Source organism: Chiloscyllium punctatum, chromosome 11, assembly GCF_047496795.1.
Source record: "Chiloscyllium punctatum isolate Juve2018m chromosome 11, sChiPun1.3, whole genome shotgun sequence".
Classification (NCBI taxonomy): Eukaryota; Metazoa; Chordata; class Chondrichthyes; order Orectolobiformes; family Hemiscylliidae; genus Chiloscyllium; species Chiloscyllium punctatum.
Genome location: NC_092749.1, coordinates 38,613,029 through 38,632,357, shown reverse-complemented (window position 1 = coordinate 38,632,357; position 19,329 = coordinate 38,613,029). Strand labels below are relative to the sequence as shown.

General features: G+C 39.7%; 1 protein-coding gene across 2 annotated transcripts in view; it reads right to left on the bottom strand.

The window, feature by feature from the left end:
* Positions 1-2,838: 2,838 nt before the first annotated feature.
* The window catches only part of prkcea (protein kinase C, epsilon a), a 589,489-nt gene continuing 572,998 nt past the window's right edge, over positions 2,839-19,329 (bottom strand). For both annotated transcript variants that reach the window (XM_072580649.1, XM_072580650.1), the window contains 2 exons: positions 19,175-19,321; positions 2,839-5,559 (listed from right to left, as the gene is read on the bottom strand). In XM_072580649.1, coding sequence (XP_072436750.1) covers positions 5,413-5,559; positions 19,175-19,321 — 294 coding nt within the window. In that variant the 3' untranslated portion in view covers positions 2,839-5,412. The remainder of the gene's footprint in view (positions 5,560-19,174; positions 19,322-19,329) is intronic.

Below are 19,329 nucleotides of genomic sequence, written 5' to 3'. Positions count from 1 at the left end.
TGTCAACACTGTCCGCAAAGCCTAGACACTAAATTACAGTTACTCATATCACTCCTGGGATTAAATGGGGAGCACGTGAGAGGATACAGAACATATGTGGTCATTTTCTCATTTTGAACTTTTCTATGAATCATTTTTTTGGGCAGTATACTTAAGACTATTCTTTGCTTGTGTTTCCTTAAATCAATCCTGAAAGACCAAGCTGTCGATGTGAAGTTGTTCCCCTGGTTCTTGTCCTTCTTTCAGGAGGAGATAGACAGAATTTTAATTAATAATGGGTTGAAAGGTTAAGGAGACTGGGCAGGGAAATGGAGTTGAGGCAGAGATGAGATTGGCCATGATTGTACCAAATGGTGAAGCAAGCCAGAGGGGCTGAATTGTGTACTCCTGCTCCGAGATTTTATGTTCTTCCCTGATGTAACCTTTCCATTTATACCATCAACTGTTCTAATGATTGCACCTTAATTAGACCATTCCTGAATCTGCTATGCTCATGAGGAAACAGTCTATTCAAGTCATCTTCCTAATGTCATCCTTTTTTTCTTTAATCTCAGTATTAGTCTGACGAATCTGCATAGCAATCCCCCCCCCCCCCCCCCCCAAACAGCACACCCTTTGTAAAGTATGGGGCCCAGAACTGAATGCAGTATTCTGCAAAACCTTTTCGTAACTGTAACACAACTCCCACCTAGACATGAGAAGAGAATAATTTGTTGCTTTGAGCTTTTCACCATTTTGATTGTTTTCACAAGACACAGTTGCTATTCTCTGTGAAAGTCTTGATGAAGTTTCCTGTTTCCTTCCCTTACTTCCCTGTTTCTGTTTGGACTATATTTATGCACCATTGATCAAAACAATGTATATGGAATTCACAAGGAGAGTTTGGGAAAATAATATTGCAGTACAGAATATAATGCAACAACGAAATGTCTATTGTCTTACCATCAACATAAATTGGAATCACCCAAGAATGACACTTATAAATCTTTATTTATTTGATGGCAGTGAAACTGTTAAAAACAATGTATAACTTTAAGTTTAGTTCCTATCTTTGTATTTTTTTTGTGCTAAGAAGAAGGAGACGTGGTTTTAGTTTTAGAGTTGTTTTTGTGGGCTTGGCCTAAGAGGTCCAGAACCTTGTTGGTTTATATCCATTTTAATAAGGTTCGTACAGGAGCAATAAATTTGTTCCGTTGCTCAGTGACAACCATTTGGGAACATGGACAGCAAAATCCAGGCGTCAGTTTGCATTTATGCCAGAGAGTGAAAGCAGGAGAGTTAAACTCTCAAGTTAGAAATCCTGCAATAATGCTGAAAACAGACTTTAGGGAAACTTACGCGTTTGCTCTGAAGTTAAAGTAGGAGGGAGTTTTCTTTGCAGTTTGTTTTAGGCATCTCAGGGAGAGACATCAGCTGAAGGAAAGCAGCTACTGATTCTACAACAAGTCACTGGAAGGAAAGCAGTTGCAGCTGCACCAGACTGAGCCACCCCCCTTAGTGTGGAGACAGTGAGATCTTCATTGGCGTTATGATTTGGAGATGTCTCACAGACTTAGACACTCTACACTCACATGCACCCACATATGCACTATTACACACTCACAACCCCACACTCTAGACAGACAGACAGACACACACACACACAAAAACCCACATGCATAATACACTTTTACGTTTGTGGGGTGAATTTGTACTTGCAGAGTTACATTGTACCTTGCTCAAAAACTTAATGAATCCATGTAAGACTCTGTTAACTCACTTTTTAGATTAGAATCAGTCTAAACATTATGGCACAGACAGGGAACACAGGGGGCTAACACCTTCAACATATTATCGGGCTGACACCAATTGTTACAGTTAACCTGGGAATGTAACTTTAAAAGCAAGTTTTGCGATTTACATATGAAAGAAGTGAAACTGTCATAGTATTCTAACAAAAACTCAACAAACAATCAAGGTATTTTTCAATGTATAATTTCAGTTACATTACACTGTAAACTTTTGCTATAAATTCTGTGCCTTACAATCATGTCCTCCACAACTGCCTGATGAAGGAGCAGCACTCTGAAAGCTAGTGCTTCCAACTAAACCTGTTGGACTGTAACCTGGTGTTGTGTGATTTTTAACTTCGTTGGGGTTGGGTGTTTGTAAGGATTTAACTGGGATAAAAGGATTAGTGTCAAACTAAATCCCATGTCTGGTGTTTACACTGAAACCTTCCCAACGTCTTTGTCTTGTGTAATATAGTTCATGTTTTCTTTTCCCTTGTTAAATAAATGATTTATTGTTTCTGTTAAAGTCCACTTGCATACTCTTCTGAATATGTTCAGAAACTGAATTCCAGAAACCAAATTAAGGTTCATCAAGCTGGATTTCACACTGGGTTCAGACTTGTCCAGTATTAACATGAGCTGGGATTGCACTGATAGCAAAGTGCATTTAGTTTTAATTTCTTCACTCATGGGATGTGGACATCACTGGCTGGACCAGAATGTATTGCCCATTGAGAAGGTGGTGGCAAGCTGTCTTTTTGAACTGCTACACTCCAGATGCTGTGGGTATAGCCCCCAATGAGGTTAGGGAGGGATTTCCAGGATTTTGACCCAGGTGAGACTAAGGTAACCCCAATATATTTCCAAGTCTGGATGATGAGTGAGCAAGAGGGAAACTTGCAGATGGCCGTGTTACTGGAGATGATCTTCAAGGCTTTGCAATCATTTACAAAGCATTTCCGAAGTGAATTGCCATCAGCTGACAAAGACATTTGTGCTCTTTTATAAAGTAAATTAAAGTGATTTTGTTATAAACTGTATAACCCAGAAAGAAAACCAACAAACCTTGTCTCAACACTGTAGTTTTTTAATTGTTGGGTTTTAAAACAAACAGTACACATTCACGTCCTGTTGAATACAGTACATTTGGCACACAGTAATAATGAAATAACACTAATGATGGCAGGAAATGTAAAATACATCCATGAAGAAAATACCTTTTGTACAAAGAAAGCATCACAAAAAAAAAGAAACTAAACTTAAAACATTTTGATTCAGCCAGCCAATGTATTGTACATTGTTTAAGTTAAAAAGAGGTAATTTTTTTAGCCTTGTTTTTGGAGCAAACCTTTTATCACTCTCCATAAAGCAGACATGCGATACTTTTCTTCTACATAAAAAAGATACAGGAAAGAAAAGCAAGGGGCCAGGGATACTGTCACCTTTTTTTGCATTCATGTGTTCCAAGCAGGCAGACACAGGAAAGGGGAAGATCCAGCTACAGACAGGGGAAGCTCTGCCACAGTGCATTCACGTTTAAGAGAGAGAAACAAAACATTACAATCAAGCAAAAAAGGTAACACGTTTTTCTGTGAATGTAAACCAATAGTAAATGGTAAGACAGGCAAAACGTGATAATGGAGGCACACCTGTCCATGCAAAGATTTCACACTGAGCCAACCTATCTGTTGTCATATACTGTATAAACCAAACATGAGTGTGTTTAATTTGAGGTCTGATCAGCAATACCATCATGCTTAACACAGCAGATTGAAGAAAGAATCTGTAGAAGCTTGAGGAATGTACTGTTGAAGAAAAAAAACATTCTAACTTTTATGTGTTCTGCATCACATAAATAATCAAAAATGCCCTTCGACTCATCCTAAAAAAAACTTGCTTTAAGAGAGCAATTGTAATAACATTGGAAATGTCTGCATTAATTTCCATCCTAATTTTTTAATAACACCCTTAGTACAGTTTGAAGGACTGTAGAAGAGGTCCAGTATAGCTTAATACAAGGTTATGACATTGGACAAAAAAATTCGACTTGTTAGACAACAACTTGAACAAATACACATACAGGGTATTGCACATGGACATTATCATTAATTACTTTTCTCAATTACTAATATATATATATATTTATATATATTTATAATATATATAATATGCCTGAACATGCAGCAGTTGATATTGTTCAATGAACTCCACAGGCCTTGCAGCAAACAGTATTTACAACTTCTTGCCTGTACAAAAAGCAAAGAGCCCTTTTTAGTGCTTCTTTGCTACTCACAAGTATTTCTGTGTATCTGGCAATCCAGATGCATCAGATATTGTGGATCCCAGAGACTGGGAAACCAGTCCAGTAAAATTCTAAGTGACTTTAGGACACACACACACCCACACCCACATGCATGCATACACACGCCCACACACATATGTGCACACACTCACTCACACAGACAAAACATTAAAATAGAATACAACCAGACCTGACCTGCTCAAACTGTTAAATTGTGTGTACATGATCAGTTCCTCAACCACAGCCACAATTCATTATAGGATAACTCATAAAAAGTTAAACAATGTACACCATCATATATCTTGTCAGTTTTTGTGTGATTTGATCATCAGTCCTCTATTATGTCTAGGTATAATGCTCAATATTTCATAGTCTCTATTCCTTTTTTTTAAAAAATAAGATTCACACTTGAAAATGAAGTACAGATACGGGACAGTAGTATAAATAAGGATTTCGGAAATGTGCTAAAATAACACACGACTAAAACAAATAATTCAAACAACTCTGGTTTTGGTGATGAGCATTGAATGTGATGTAAGCCTGCAATTCAGTGCAATGTGATTGTTCAAGATCTAGGTTACAGTAAAATATTACACTGCAAGTTGTAGGACTATCCCCCAAAGAATTAAGTAGTCAACTAGGTGAGCGCATTAATCATCACTGACTCGTAATCTACTAGGTTGAGAACTTTTCTAGGCTGAGTAACACTCAGATGTGTGATGTAATTTCAAACAACCTAATTCACTAGAAATTGCACTAAAATGTGACAACTTAAAACAGTGTAACATCTCCAAAAAACGATAAAGTTACTAAATAAACCACTTGGTAACCCTTTCTGTTGACCTGAGCAACTTCCATGGAAGAATCAACAGATTGATGAGACATGCTGGCCAACTGGTCAACTTTCCTCGGCTTCCATTTCTATCTCAACCTCTGGTATGTAGTTCTGTTTCACGAGCCTTTGTTGCACGGTTGTTCCACTTCCCTGTACCGGAGTTCCTGCTAAATACGAATGAACCTGCAGCACTACAAGTAGAACAGTATACTTAATACTGTTTTTATTACACACACAAGTCTCGTGTGAAAAGCCCAGATGTAGCAAAGGGCTTAAAATACGAGCAAATGACTTTTATTTTAAATAGAAATAACAAAACAAAAACTCTGGAGTGCATTAATTTAAACCAGGAAAATGGAAACAAGGTAGAAACGTACACACTTATTACTGCAGGGAAACGCAGGTACTACACCATACTAAAAAAAACTCAATCCTAATGACTTGCTGGATTTCTTGGACCATTGCATGGTAATGGCATCTAGTGGCAGCACCAGGATAACGTCTTAGGCTATTGACTCTTCACCAAAATAAGAGAAACCTTTAAATTCATCTTGGTTTATCTGCTTAACAATAGCATCATCCACCAGTGTCAACACAGGCTCCTCACGTGTGAAGTCTTGGTCGAAGTTATTCACATCCCTTTTGGTTTTCTAAAGGAGAATAATAAGAAGCATTTAAGAAAAGGAGATAATGATTGCATTGGAATCTGACTTAACGACATTGGAGGAATCAATGTACATTATATGTGATTTGAAAGGCTTGAGAGTAAGCTATGTATTATAGGTAACAATGGACATAATATGCAACAGCAGCTTCTGCTGTCGTAAGCATAGAATGTCGAAGTGCGTATGGCACAGGGAGGCACTCAGCTCATCAGGTCAGCTAAAGACATCACTCTATTATTTGTAATAGAAATTAGAAACTTTTTTTATGAGCCAGACTTTGTGACCAATATTTCAACCTTTACACTCTATTAAGTTAAAATTATTGCTTTTTCTTTTTAGTACCCTGATTAATTTCACAGAGAAGCAATTTTCTTTTCAGGACTTCTGATGATCTGAAAACCGCTTTTTCTACAAAATGACAAATATTATTCAAAATCATTCCCACGGAGTTTAAATTGTTCATGGTGCGATACAAGTTACCTCTTGTGCAAAAGTTCTCTTGAATAAAATTTGTATTTACAATGGTGGCCCACCCGCATATATTTTAATTTTATCAGCTACACACTAGAGTAGACTGCTGTGCTGGTTATATTTGGACTGCATCTGCTCTGTGTTGTTAGTGGAATGATTGTGTTTTGAATTCAAAATGTTGCCATCCATTTTCTTTTCAGGTCTGTCAGTTGAGTGTCTTCTAAAATTAAGTATGTGGCAGATTCTAACTTTGTGCTGTTAATCTGCTTTTTAAGTTCAGTAGCTATACTTAAAAGTGGATACATATTTTGTATGTTTATATATGTATGAGTGTGTGTGAATGTAACCCACACACATCTGAAAGTTCATGACATTTTTCAAGGTTTCGGATCACTATCAGGCATCAAAATCGACAGTTACCGTTGTGGTTGCTTGTAGAAAAATAACTTGGCACGGGGTCACTGTGGTTAAACCACACACCAGTGCCCTCTTCATTGCCTTTCTCAAGAATCTTTCTGAAACCTCAATGCAGATGTCAGGCAAGATTCTCCCAGACAGACACCATCCTATAATTAGTGTGCACCCGAACATCAGACTAGCCGGAAATGGAAAAGCTGCACAAGCTGTTAGGATGAGCCATCCAAACCACAGATTGCGCACTTAGAAACCCTTCAGCCTTTGATGTGAATTTCTTCAAATCAGATTCATTCTGTGTAGCCAATGGCTCCCGGTTACCCAAGTTTTGAATGTAACCTCTGCCCTTGGACATTAGCTTTGTCATTATTTTAGTTGCTTGCTCTCACATTTTATAAGGTAAAAACAATGACAGCAGATGCTGGAAACCAGATTCTGGATTAGTGATGCTGGAAGAGCACAGCAGTTCAGGCAGCATCCAAGGAGCTTCGAAATCGACGTTTCGGGCATGCCCGAAACGTCGATTTCGAAGCTCCTTGGATGCTCACATTTTATAAGTCTCATTTCAGTTAATGACATCATTCAACAACAGTAAAAGTACATTAACTATTTTTTAAGCAAAATTTCTTTAATTAAAGGGTCAATGTACAAAGTGCAGTGTATCAGAATAGTTTGAAGAGTAGCTATTGCAAGAAATCAAAAGGTTTTGGTCAGGCGTCTCTAAGTTTGACATTTACCACTGCATTGACATTAGCCACTGCAGCTGCTGGGGCCCTGAACAATATCCTTACCATTTCATGCCCATCTTCTCATCTCTTCCGCTCTGTCCCAGAATCACACCAGGATTGCCATTGTGATCAGTCTCCATCTCTCCAGCAGCCTCTACATTCATTAGCTTTACTCTTCCTTTTCTACCACCTCAAGCAAGATTCCATCAGGATACCCAATTTCTCCCCTAGTCTCTACCTAGCATTCTCAAGAGATCAAATCATGTACAACACAATGATCCATGCCTTAATTATCCACAACATTCCTCCCCTTTCCACGGCACCTCCCCACGAAAGTGCAGAAAATGCAACATTATTACAACAGTTCACCTGTACTCCCTCTGAGGTGGTAGCATTTTGCTGAACACCTCCACTGAGTCCACAACCTGTGTGTCCTGTCATTTGCTCCTTTAATATGAATGTTAATTTGTATTCTCCATCTTTGACTCCCTATATCGAAGGTATTTGATGCAAACTTGAGGAACAGCGTCTCATCTTTACATTAGGCACATTACAACCTGTTGGCCTCAATACTGCTTCATAACTTACAGGGTCATCGTTCTCTTGGAGAACGAGACCTGGTAGCTGTGGGTGAGTGCACCAGAGTCCCCTGGAAGTTGAAGAGATAGGAGGAGGTGGTTGGGGCATACAGACTGATCACTGGACACTACCCACATTTCCACGCCACCAGAAGCTTTGCCTCCTTGCCATATTTTCCCTGCAACTCTGACCTCAACAATCTGCCATTGCCATTAGAAGTTCCTATGAAACTATCTTTCATTATTACACTTGATCCATTGCTGTCTCCTTTTGCCTTGAACCATTGGCTCATTTGTCATTTAATCATTCCTATCCTTCACACACTCCCTATTGCCCATTCCTCTCGCATCAACCTTTCCTAGTTGCCCTGGCTTTGTGTTTGCTTCGAAATTGTTAAACCTTTAACATCCTCCAGGTTTGATGTAATATCAATGACCTGAAATGCTGGACTAGATTTTATAAGGCACCCTGGCACTTAATGCCTCTGGTGGGGAGTAGATACCTAAAATATCTCATCAACTTGTCATCCACCCTGGCAGGCAAGTGTAGGAGGGCTGTTTTCATTAAAGTTGGTAATTTTAATGTGTTTTCCAAGTGCAACAGCAAGTTTGCGGTTTGGATGAACCTCTCCCTGAAGATCTGAGTATGTCAGTGACTTCTGTGAAGACTCAATGAGTGAATCAGGTACGGTGAACAGTTTGGATTTCCTGACCAGTTTTAAGTGAAATGCAGAGACAATGGGCCATGCACTATCAGACTCACTGAAGCCTTTCTTCCTTGTTTGAGCCATATTGTGAGGGAAACAATGCGGAGTGTTGAGGCAAGAGCCTTCAATTGAACAAAATCTAACTTAATTATTTTTTGTCCCAACAGTTCTGCAGAAGTAAGCGAGTTTTACAGGGTGGTAATATTTTCCCTTGACTGCTGTGTCAGCAGGTCTGCCAAGAATTGCTCCTCAAGCCTGTTATCAGCTAGGGTTTGGAACTGTCCACTAGGGGTGTGCAAGAGCAACTAGGAAGAATCAGTGTCCCTCTGCTCCACACCCAGAGCTTTGAGAAAGTACTTTGGCTGGAGAAATCATTCTTACATGGATCGCTCCCACAGTTGACTGTATTGTTACAGAAATGCACAGGTAAGGTCACAGTTACTCCTCTAAAAAAGCATGTTGGTTACATTAGAAGTCAACTTTCATCAAGCTCAAAAGTTTCAGTTTTGAAAATGACTGGAGCACTTCTGACAGTATTGCCCTCTATCCATGCGCTTACGCATTGAGGAATGGTACCTTGGTGAAGCACTATACATTTTCAATATTTTCTGTCATCAAGAGAAAATAATATTGGCAAAGAATAGTCACACTTATCAAATAACAAACTGCTTTTGAAAAACTCTTCCATCAAGCTCAAGGTACATAGAACCCTGCATTAAATATAACTGCATTTTGTTTCAAAGAATCCCTACCATGTGGAAACAGGCCATTTGGCCCAACAAGTCCATACCAACCCTCCAAAGAGTACCCCAGCCAGACCAACTCCCCATTACTTTACATTTCTCCTGACTAATGCACCTAACGTACACACCCTTGAACACAATGAGCAATTTAGCACTGCCAATTCATCGAACCTGCACATTCGTGAGTTTGACCAGCAAACCTACATCCATAATGGACACATCTTTGGACAGTGGGAGGAAGCCAGAGCACCTGGAGGAAACCCACGCAGACATGAGGAGAATGTGTAAACCCCACACAGAGCCACTGTGCTGCTATTCAATGTGCAGCGTTCAGTAGTCAGAGGTATTATTTTAATTGAACAAATTAAAAGAAGCTGAACATTATTGTCCAATAGTATTGCATCAATTTCCAAGAGAACAAACTGACTCGTCAAATTCTGAAATACGTTTGAATCAGTTTAGTGGCAGTAAGTTTACATCATTATTTGTAACAGATGCAGAGTATTGTGTAATGTAGAAAGAGAAATTCACTGCGTATATCCAAAAATAGCAATAAGATTCTTCTTAGTTTTAAACAATGTATATTACCCAATTTCTTCAACCTTGACCACAATCCTTTAATGAAAGATTTTACATAGGATACAAGGTTGCCTCAAAACATCCTCAGTTTTCCTTTTCAAATAACACATCCAATTAAAATTCAATCAAGAAGTTTTCCTTTATTGTTGAATTTCTCAATTAAAGCAAACCCTCTGGATCTTAGTAGCTGATCTTGACACAATGTATTTCACGTCCAAATTGTTTCATTATGCTGAAGTAATGTGACCGCAGATCTCAGTTTTTCTTTGGGGGGGTGTTCACATGGCTCTAGGGCTTCTGAAATTATGGGTATGGTTTTTCAGATGGGCTTTTATGTCTCACTCCTTAAGAGTCAATTGGCTGGCGAGGGGGCTTTTTTCCTTAACAATCTGATTGGCCAACTTTGTAGTCCTGCAGCACCACTACGTTTAGTGACTGGAATTGGTATTACAAACAGTCCTCAGATTCAATGAGGTAAAAACAATGACTGCAGATGCTGGAAAGCAAATACTGGATTAGTGGTGCTGGAAGAGCACAGCAGTTCAGGCAGCATCCAACGAGCAGCGAAATCAACGTTTCGGGCAAAAGCCCAATGGCCTAGGACAAGATAAGTGCAGTGCTCTCAGGGCAAGATGAGGAGATGAGACTGGGGGAGGTGGGCGAGACACCAGGGCATGGGTCTTGATGGAGAGACCAGGAATTATGGGAGTCTGAAGAAACAGCACCAATGCGAGGCAGGCATTGGTGAGGGTGGAATTGGGGGATGCCCATGAGGAAAGGTTGCCATTGAGGATGATGATCACTACATCCTGCCAGAAACCTGTATACGGTGACTGGCAGGGCTTCCGCTGCCCTTGAGCTTTCTCTGCAAATCTCAAAACTGATGTTGATGGCATCCAGCGTTTAGGTGGCCGTTAACTATAGATCTCAGATGGCAAAAAAGGTGGGCAGGCTGACTCAGGCCTGATCTGTCACATACAAGTTTCTTTGCAGGTTAGGATAGATCAAAGAGAGCAGTGGAACACAAACTGGAGAATTTTATTGGCATCCACCTCCCAGCTATTGACAAGGGGACAGTAAAATTCTGCCCCAAAGGTAGCTGCTTTCCTCTGACTGTGAACTTTGAAATATCAGTTGTTTAAGAGCCACAAGTAGTTAATCTATTTGAGGTTTTATATGTTTCAATTGATTATAGATCATTTTATCTTAGCAAATGCAATATTTTTTGGAAAGTGATATTCTTTCACAGTTATTTTAATCCATTAAAACTGACTACAAAATTTATTTTAAAAATATGGCCCATTAAATGCAAATGACATATGATGAGACTTTGATACATTTAAAGAATGAGTTGTATGTATAGTGATTGCAGTGAAGTCAGGCAGGTGGACCTCATGGAAAATGAGTTCCCTGATTGGGGCTGTTAATCTGGTCCAATCAGAGAGCCCTGGCTGACATGTATAAACAGGAGTGTCAGAGGTTCTGTTCATTCTGAGAGCTGGTTCTGAGGGAGCTGAATGAGAGTCAAGAACTCTCCACATGTGAATTAAGGGTGACTTGGCTAACAGGATACCGGCTTCAGGGTAGTTATTTCTGTATGTTCAATAATAGATTAAATAACAGAATTTAAAAGACTAAATGCAGGAAAGCAAAAATTCACTTGCAAAAATTCAATAGCTTTAAATTGTCATACTGTGCTAAAATGGCAAACATGGGAAGCGTCCGAGAATTAACTGGAGCTTTATACTCAGAAAGAAACATGTTTTGGAACAGATGTCCAAGCTTTAAAAAACATTCCTGGGAAAGAAGTAATTCCCAGTGGTCTTCATGGGACATTCAGCAGTCACACATGGAAGGGAGGATTCAGTCATAGCAACAATGTGAGACAACCCAGATACAGGTCAAAAACATCAAAAGGAAAAGAGAATCGTATCGAAAATGAGTGAGGACAGAGATGCTTCTGGCAATTGTAACAGACAGCAATATTTGAGGTCTGCGTACAGAAGAGTGAATCCCATGATTTGGTGAATGAGTGTCTTAGACGCAACTGATGATACCATTTTACAATCAGTTGTCCTAATTGGAAGAACAAGATTTTTAGAATCATGCTTGACACTTAAAGTAGGTGAAGAAGGTGGTATTGATCAGGCAGCAAGAATATAAGGAGTTTTTTTTTTAGATTAGATTCCCTACAGTGTGGAAACAGGTCCTTCGGCCCAACAAGTCCACCGAAGAGTAACCCACCCAGACCCATTTCCCTCTGACTAATGCATCTAACACTATGGGCAATGTAGCGTGGCCAATTCACCTTGACCTGCACATCTTTGGACTGTGGGAGGAAAGCAGAGCACCCGGAGGAAACCGATGCAGACACGGGGAGTATGTGCAAACTCCACATCGGCCCAAACATTCAGCCACGTTGTGTTGGACAGTGGCTGCACATTCACAGTCTGCAGAGTGGATTACTTAAAACATTTCCTAGATTCTTTCAAATAATAAGAATCAAAGTAAAGTTGAGGAATTTGAGAGTCCTGCCTGCTTCAGGTTTGGGGATGATTATATGCTAAAATCACTAAAAACAGCGGTGATTCCCTATAACATAGCTGGGGCAAACCACAATGTTAACACAGGCATAGTGTCACATAAAATGCCCTTACTCATAAGCAGGCCATTCATGACAAAATGCTAAATGAAAATGGACATGGAACACAGTGAGACACTTGTTTTCGGGAAGTCAGTGAATGTGCAGATTACACATTATGGCCATTGCTGTATTCTTTTAAACAGAGTTAACTTTTCGAAATAAAATATTAAGCAGTTGTTATTGACATCAGGAGATTGGAATTTAAAGGCAAATTAGGCCAATTATCCTAAAATCACATCAGCAATTTTTGCATCCATTTTATTGCTGGTTAAAAATCCTACTAAAAGGTGTAGGAATTATGGTAGTGATGTGCATACGAAACTTATAGAAGAGATCAGGGAAAATGTGAGGGATGCAAAGAATATCACAGCTTGTAGCGAGTCTACCATTCACAAGAGACCTTAACACAGTTGTAGCAATCGACTTGAAGGTACGGGATAAGGAAAATAACACTTTCATCTTGTACTTGTAGACATGCCAACGAGATTTAATCAGGGTACAATTAATATACAATAAAGAGAAAGAAGTAATAGTATTTCAAGGTAATGGAGAAATGGATAGGGAATAGATTGACAGTTTCTACCTGACAAGGTGAAGAATTTGACAATGTCGAATTTCAGGATATGTGTGAAAATTTGAAGATTGTAGTGATGAACATGGAAGCAGAGTAAGAAATGTGTGAAAGAAATCATGTGGGAATCCATGAAGTATTCCAGAAAATGCTAGTGAAGCAGCCAAATAGTGAATTAATATCTGCCTTCTCATGGGCAGATCACGTGAAGGACTCACTGGGAATGATTGGGGATAACTGTCTACATCAATTGGTTTCTGGGAGGAAGCCAAAAATTCCTTTGATGATCATCGCCCAGTTGTGAAGGGATTACAATTACTTCCCCTTTTTCAGAGCACATGAATGTGCTGTATGCAGGCAGAAGGGCATTCATGAAGGTTGAAGTTTAACAGAAGGTTTGGTATCGTTTGAGCCCATCAGAAATACATTTTAATGCAGGGAGCCTGGCTTATTATAAATAAAGGTCAGAAAATGTGGAAAGGTGCAAGTAAAATCACAGGTAGTGATGGGAAAACACTAATTAAATAGCATGGCAGGCAATCAGCATGCACTCCTTGAGGATTATACCCTTCCCTCTCTCTGTACCTCCCCCTTACCTTGACGTTTGCCTTGCCTATAATGGGCCATTCTTGTATGTATTTAATGGGATATATGGGTGATCACTGAGAGAAAGATCATGGAGATTTGGTGGTGGGAAAGTCACCCAGTTGTGCATGATAGCACTTCTGGGATTAATAGAAACAAAAGAAAAATGAGGAAGTGCCCAGAGCTATAACACTGAGGAGTCAATAACATCTATGAACAAAAGAAGGTGTGCTCGTTTCTGTCTGGCTTGGATCCACACTGACATGATGATGTCCATATACAAGTTGTAAATTGATGAAATGAAGATTTTACAACTGATAAATACCCTTGAGTGGCCATCTAGAATTTTGATAGCCATCCCCTGGTACGGACTACAGATTTACATGCAAAATCTTTGGTTCTCTTGGCCTGACTGACATCATTGGTTGTGAGGAGATAAGCCATTTGTTCACTTCGACACTGCATTTATCACTATCTTTATTGAATGGTGAATATACACTGTCTGGGATGATCCTGTCACTCTGGGAGCTGAAGGTTTTTTGCCTTTTGACTCACTGGGCAGGGTAACGCCTTCTCCTTCCGTGGACTTGCTGGCGGTATTGTCTGTCCTATTTTGACCCCTGGAAAGCAGCAGTGCTCTCACCTACATGGACTAGATGATCTACATGTGCTTGGACAGCTGGCCTTCCTTCTCCCCATCTCCTTATTTCCTTCTCACAGGAAGAGTAGCCTCCACACACAGCTGCTGGGGGGACAGTGATCCCTCGTTCTTCTCCTGGAACCTTAGCCTCCAGAATAGCCTTGTCTCCAGTTCCCTATCCCACTCACTCTCTTTTCGCATTTGCAATGCCTTTCTATAAACACTGCAGAACTACACCCAACTAATATCAAAGCACTGCCATCTTCAGCAGCAGCCTCTGCTGCTTTACATAGATAAGGTCTACTTTGCAGGTTTTTCATTGCCCTCTACCACCCCTTCAAAAATAACAAAAATCGCTCCTGCTGTTTTTGTTCTTGCAGCTACAGGGAAATGGAAAGGTTAGTGAAAAATTACAGCTAGCCATCATTCAACAAACTCAATAAAGACAGGCTTCTGATTTTGGTGTCTGCCACATTTTCAATAACTGGTGGGATTCCGGAACCACAATATCATGCTGCAACTATACAAAACGCTAGTGTGGCCACACTTGGAATATTGTGTACAGTTCTGGTCCCCATATTTCAGGAAGGATGTGGAAGCATTGGAAAAGGTGCAGAGGAGATTTACCAGGATTTTGCCTGGTCTGGAGGGAAGGTCTTGTGAGGAAAGGCTGAGAGACTTGTGTCGGTTCTCATTGGAAAGAAGAAGGCTAAGAGGGGATTTGATAGAGACATACAAGATGATCAGAGGATTAGATAGGGTAGACAGTGGAAGTCTTTTTCCTAGGATGATGATGTCAGCGTGTACGAGGGGGCATAACTACAAACTGAGGGGTGATTGATTTAAGACAGATGTCAGAGGCAGGTTCTTTACGCAGAGAGTGGTGAGGGTGTGAAATGCCCTAACTGCTAATGTAGTCAACTCAGCCACATTAGGGAGATTTAAACAATCCTTAGATAAGCACATGGATGATGATGGGATAGTGTAGGAGGACGAGCTGAGAATAGTTCACAGGTCGGCGCAACATTGAGGGCCGAAGGGCCTATTCTGCTCAGTATTGTTTTATGTTCTATGTTCTATAATGTTGAGTGCTGACCTCATGTTGTAACCACAGGACATGACCCATCTCTGATTTGTGGCTGGAAGATTTGGCACCTTGGTCTTTTTGTGGCCCACATGAAAACTAAAGTGTTACATTAACTCAATTGAGTGTTATATTAAAGCTAATGGTCGGATTTCAAAACACAGACTTCGAGTGACACACGGACAAACTAGTTGGTTGTTGGTCAAGATGTGGATTCAAATTTGGATTTTTGAATTTTTTAAAGGATTGATTCACATTGAAAGAGAGGGTGAATTGGCATTCTCCTTAACAATGTTGTGCACTGTTTTATTTGAGTTTTGTTGTTCGTTTCACAATGGCTGAAGATTGTTTTATGTAGACTGTTTTATCTCAACTGCTATGATGAAATTTGTCAAAGCTGTCAAAGTGTGAGCAGAGTTTTCAGAGCATTTTGTTGATGTGGACTGGCCTAAAGCCTTTCAGTGAGAATTAAGCTCTCAATAATAAAATGTTACTTTTTTTTCAGCTTTGTAATTACAGATCACCAACCAGGCAGGGGAAGCCTCAAAAAAGAGCCATACAGTTATAATAGCATTGAGTTAACATGGCATGGCTGAAGTATATGCTCTACTGAGCACCTTTTTCAACTTTGATTATAAGATTGAGCAAAAAAATGCACATTAGCTACACCCCAATGTAAGTGTGCAATGTTATCAAGGACAAACCATTAAAAAAGATTCATTCTTGATGATAAACCAACTGAAATGAATAGCAACAAACTGTATTATGACACTGAAACAAATTGCAAGTTGCTACTCATGTCACAACAGAAACCAGAATACAGAGATTTATCTGTGCATCTAAACTGTATTGCTTATCATTTCTAAAGAATGTGTGGTGGGGATGCTGATACAACACAAAGTTCAATTACTGTAACCCACCTCTGATTTAGATAGAGACCATTCTAAAGCTACAGCTTCCTTAATAAAGAGGGAAAAATTAGACAGTCAGTCACTCAGACCTAGCCCCAAAACCCCTTGACTGTTCAGTTAAAGAGAGGTATTGTCAGAAATTGTGTTGGAACATTGTGTGGGAACACACCCTCAATGGGTGTGTCAGAAGAGGCCTGCAGGAGAGAAACACTAAGTTACTGACATATATGTTCTGAAACGTCATATATTCCTAGCCTGTTTAAAGATTATAGCTGAAAGTACTGACATTGTCAGTAATGAAACTCCTTTGCAACTTGCAAGAGTCTGCCATTTTATGTTACTTCCAATATTACCATTAAATATTGAAGAAGGATATAGTTCACACCAAACTTAGTAACAATTGATCCTGTACCTTACTTTTAGTAAATAAAAGTGAAATCGCTTTTTGAATATTCATAACATTTATGTTGAGGCCAACATTTTAAATATTGCAAAAATGTATGAAATTGGTAGAATGTTGCCATATTTGCTACAGATCTGATCAATGCATCTTCATTTCTACATTTGATGCCCTCACCCCCAATACAACCATTACTATCTCTCACTGTGGTAATTAGCTAAATAGGGCCCTGGTCTTTGCTCGCTTTGCTCCCAAAAATGATCCAGATTTGAAGGGACATGTTGCACTACTGCTTTAGCTATTCAGCACCGCATGTAGCTGGACCATTTAATGTACTACCTGGTTCTGCTCTTGTCTGCTAAAATTACTCATTATTGCAGAACATTCTGAAATGTCCAGCTTCTTTTCTCCACTACCAACCATTTTTGTAAACTCCTCTACCATGTTTTCTCCATATTCACCTCCAATAAATAAGTAAAGAGATTTCATTGTCACTAATATTGTGACCATTTGAACACACCCCCCCAAATTTCCCAGTTTTCTACCAACCCACCTGGCCATTATTTAAACATTCCACTGCCCTAGCCCTGAATGTACTTCTTTCTTTAGTTTCTCTCCTTCTTTCTGCTTCTTTGGCCCTGTGCTCACTAAACCACACAGCATCCAACCTCTCCCCCTGATGTCTGTGTCAGCTAAAATTGGTCATGGTTTTCCCTCCTCAGACAGTCAATTGTCACTCCTCTATACCTGCAATCATCAGCCCCATCCTCAAAAAAAAGGGACATGTTATCCTTGTAAAATATCACCCTATTTGCAACCTCAGCAACCTCTTCAAAGTCCTTGAATATATTGTTGCCTCTCAACCAGTATCCATTTTACCTTTAACTGCATCTTTGAGTTTGTCAAATCAGATTTCCATCTCCATGTTATATCGAAACAGATCTTATTGAAATCAGAAATGATGTCCTTTGCAACTGTGACTGTAGTCAACAGCTACTCAACCTATTTGACCTGACTTTAGACTTCAACATGATTGACCACACCATCCTCCTTCAATACGTTTCCAGCTTGCAGGTTTACTTTGGCCTGATTCCAATCTTACTCATTTTCATCAATGTATAAATTTCAATGGCTTCCCTTCCTGCTCCTTTATCATTAACTCTGCTTTAGTTATCACCACCAGATGCAAGTGGGCCATTTAATGCGCTATCTGGTTCCCCAAGAATCTACCTTTGATCCCTTCCTTTTCTCATTGACAATCTGTCCTTTGGGACTAACATCTCAAAACACAACTTCAGTTTTTACATAAAATGGACAACCTCAGGTCTGCTTAACCACCATCCCCCTTGATTTCTCCACTGTTGCTAAATTATTCAACTTTTTGCCTTCTAGTACTGGATGAACAGAAACGTGGTGCAATAAAATAGCCATTCGTATTTACAACTTTGCTGTTCTTAAGTTATACTGAAACACTGACTTCTCCACCTCCTGATGCTTCCTGCCTTGCTGTCTTCTTCCAGCCTCTTGCTAGTCTATTTGAACTTCTGATTGCACAGAATAACCACCACTAAGCGCACCCACTTAGAGCGCTTTAATATCACCCAACATTGCACTTGTCTCAACTCATCTCTTAAGGAAACTTTCATTCATTGCTTTTAAACTACTCTACTCAACACCTGGATGGTCTCCCACATTCTTCCTCCATTAACCTGAAGCCATCCAAAGATCTGCCATCCAAGTCTGACCACGAACAAGTTGTATTCACTTTCACCACTGTGCTCTATATTAGTTATTGATCAAACAATGTCTTGGTTCCAAAAATCAGATCCTTGTCTTGAAAATTCCTCCATGGCAATGTCCTGCATGCTCCCTTTCTCTCTGTAATGTCCTCCAGGTCTACATCCCTGCAAGATAACTGCATTTATCTAATACCTATATTAGCCTCTTGAACATTCCTGATGATAATTTGTGCCACTATTGGTGGCTGCACTGTCAGCTGCTTGGGCCATAAGCGCTGGATTTCCCTCCTAAACATTTACAACTCTCTATCTTTATTTCTTCATTTTAGACCCACCTTAAAGCCTACTTCTTGACTAAGTTTTTGGGCATTTGTGGTAATTTTGCCTCATGTGCCTCTGTATCTAATTTTGCTGTTAAGGAGTTCTCTGAAGTACTTGGCGCATCAATAATATTAAAATATTAAATAAACATGAGTTGTTGTTATACATTTCTGTTGTGTCCTTCTGATGTGTCAGAGGGCCACAGTATTATTCCAAAAAACTAGCCATCAACTGAGGTGTGCCCTGCTGATATGTTTCTACAGGAGCAATGCACCTGCCTTGACCATACTAATAGTGCATGCTTACTGCCTGCAATTGCAAGAAACACTGAGTTTCTGGAATGCCAGCTGTTCCTTTTTTCGCATAGTACCAAACCAGTGCATGTCATAGATCTAAAACCAGTTGCTGAATAATAATTATGCACAACTATTTTGTTGTGTTTCATGAGATTCCCTGTAAATAAACTGCTGAATGATAGTACTTACAATCCTTGGTTTAAATGGAGGCTTTATTTTCTTTTGTTCCAGCAGCACCCAATCAATTTCCTTGAAAAATGGGTGCTGTTTAATTGCCTCCTCCCCACCTTGTGATGTAACGCAACCCAAGCGTTTATTTGGGCTCTTCGTCATAAACTGAAATT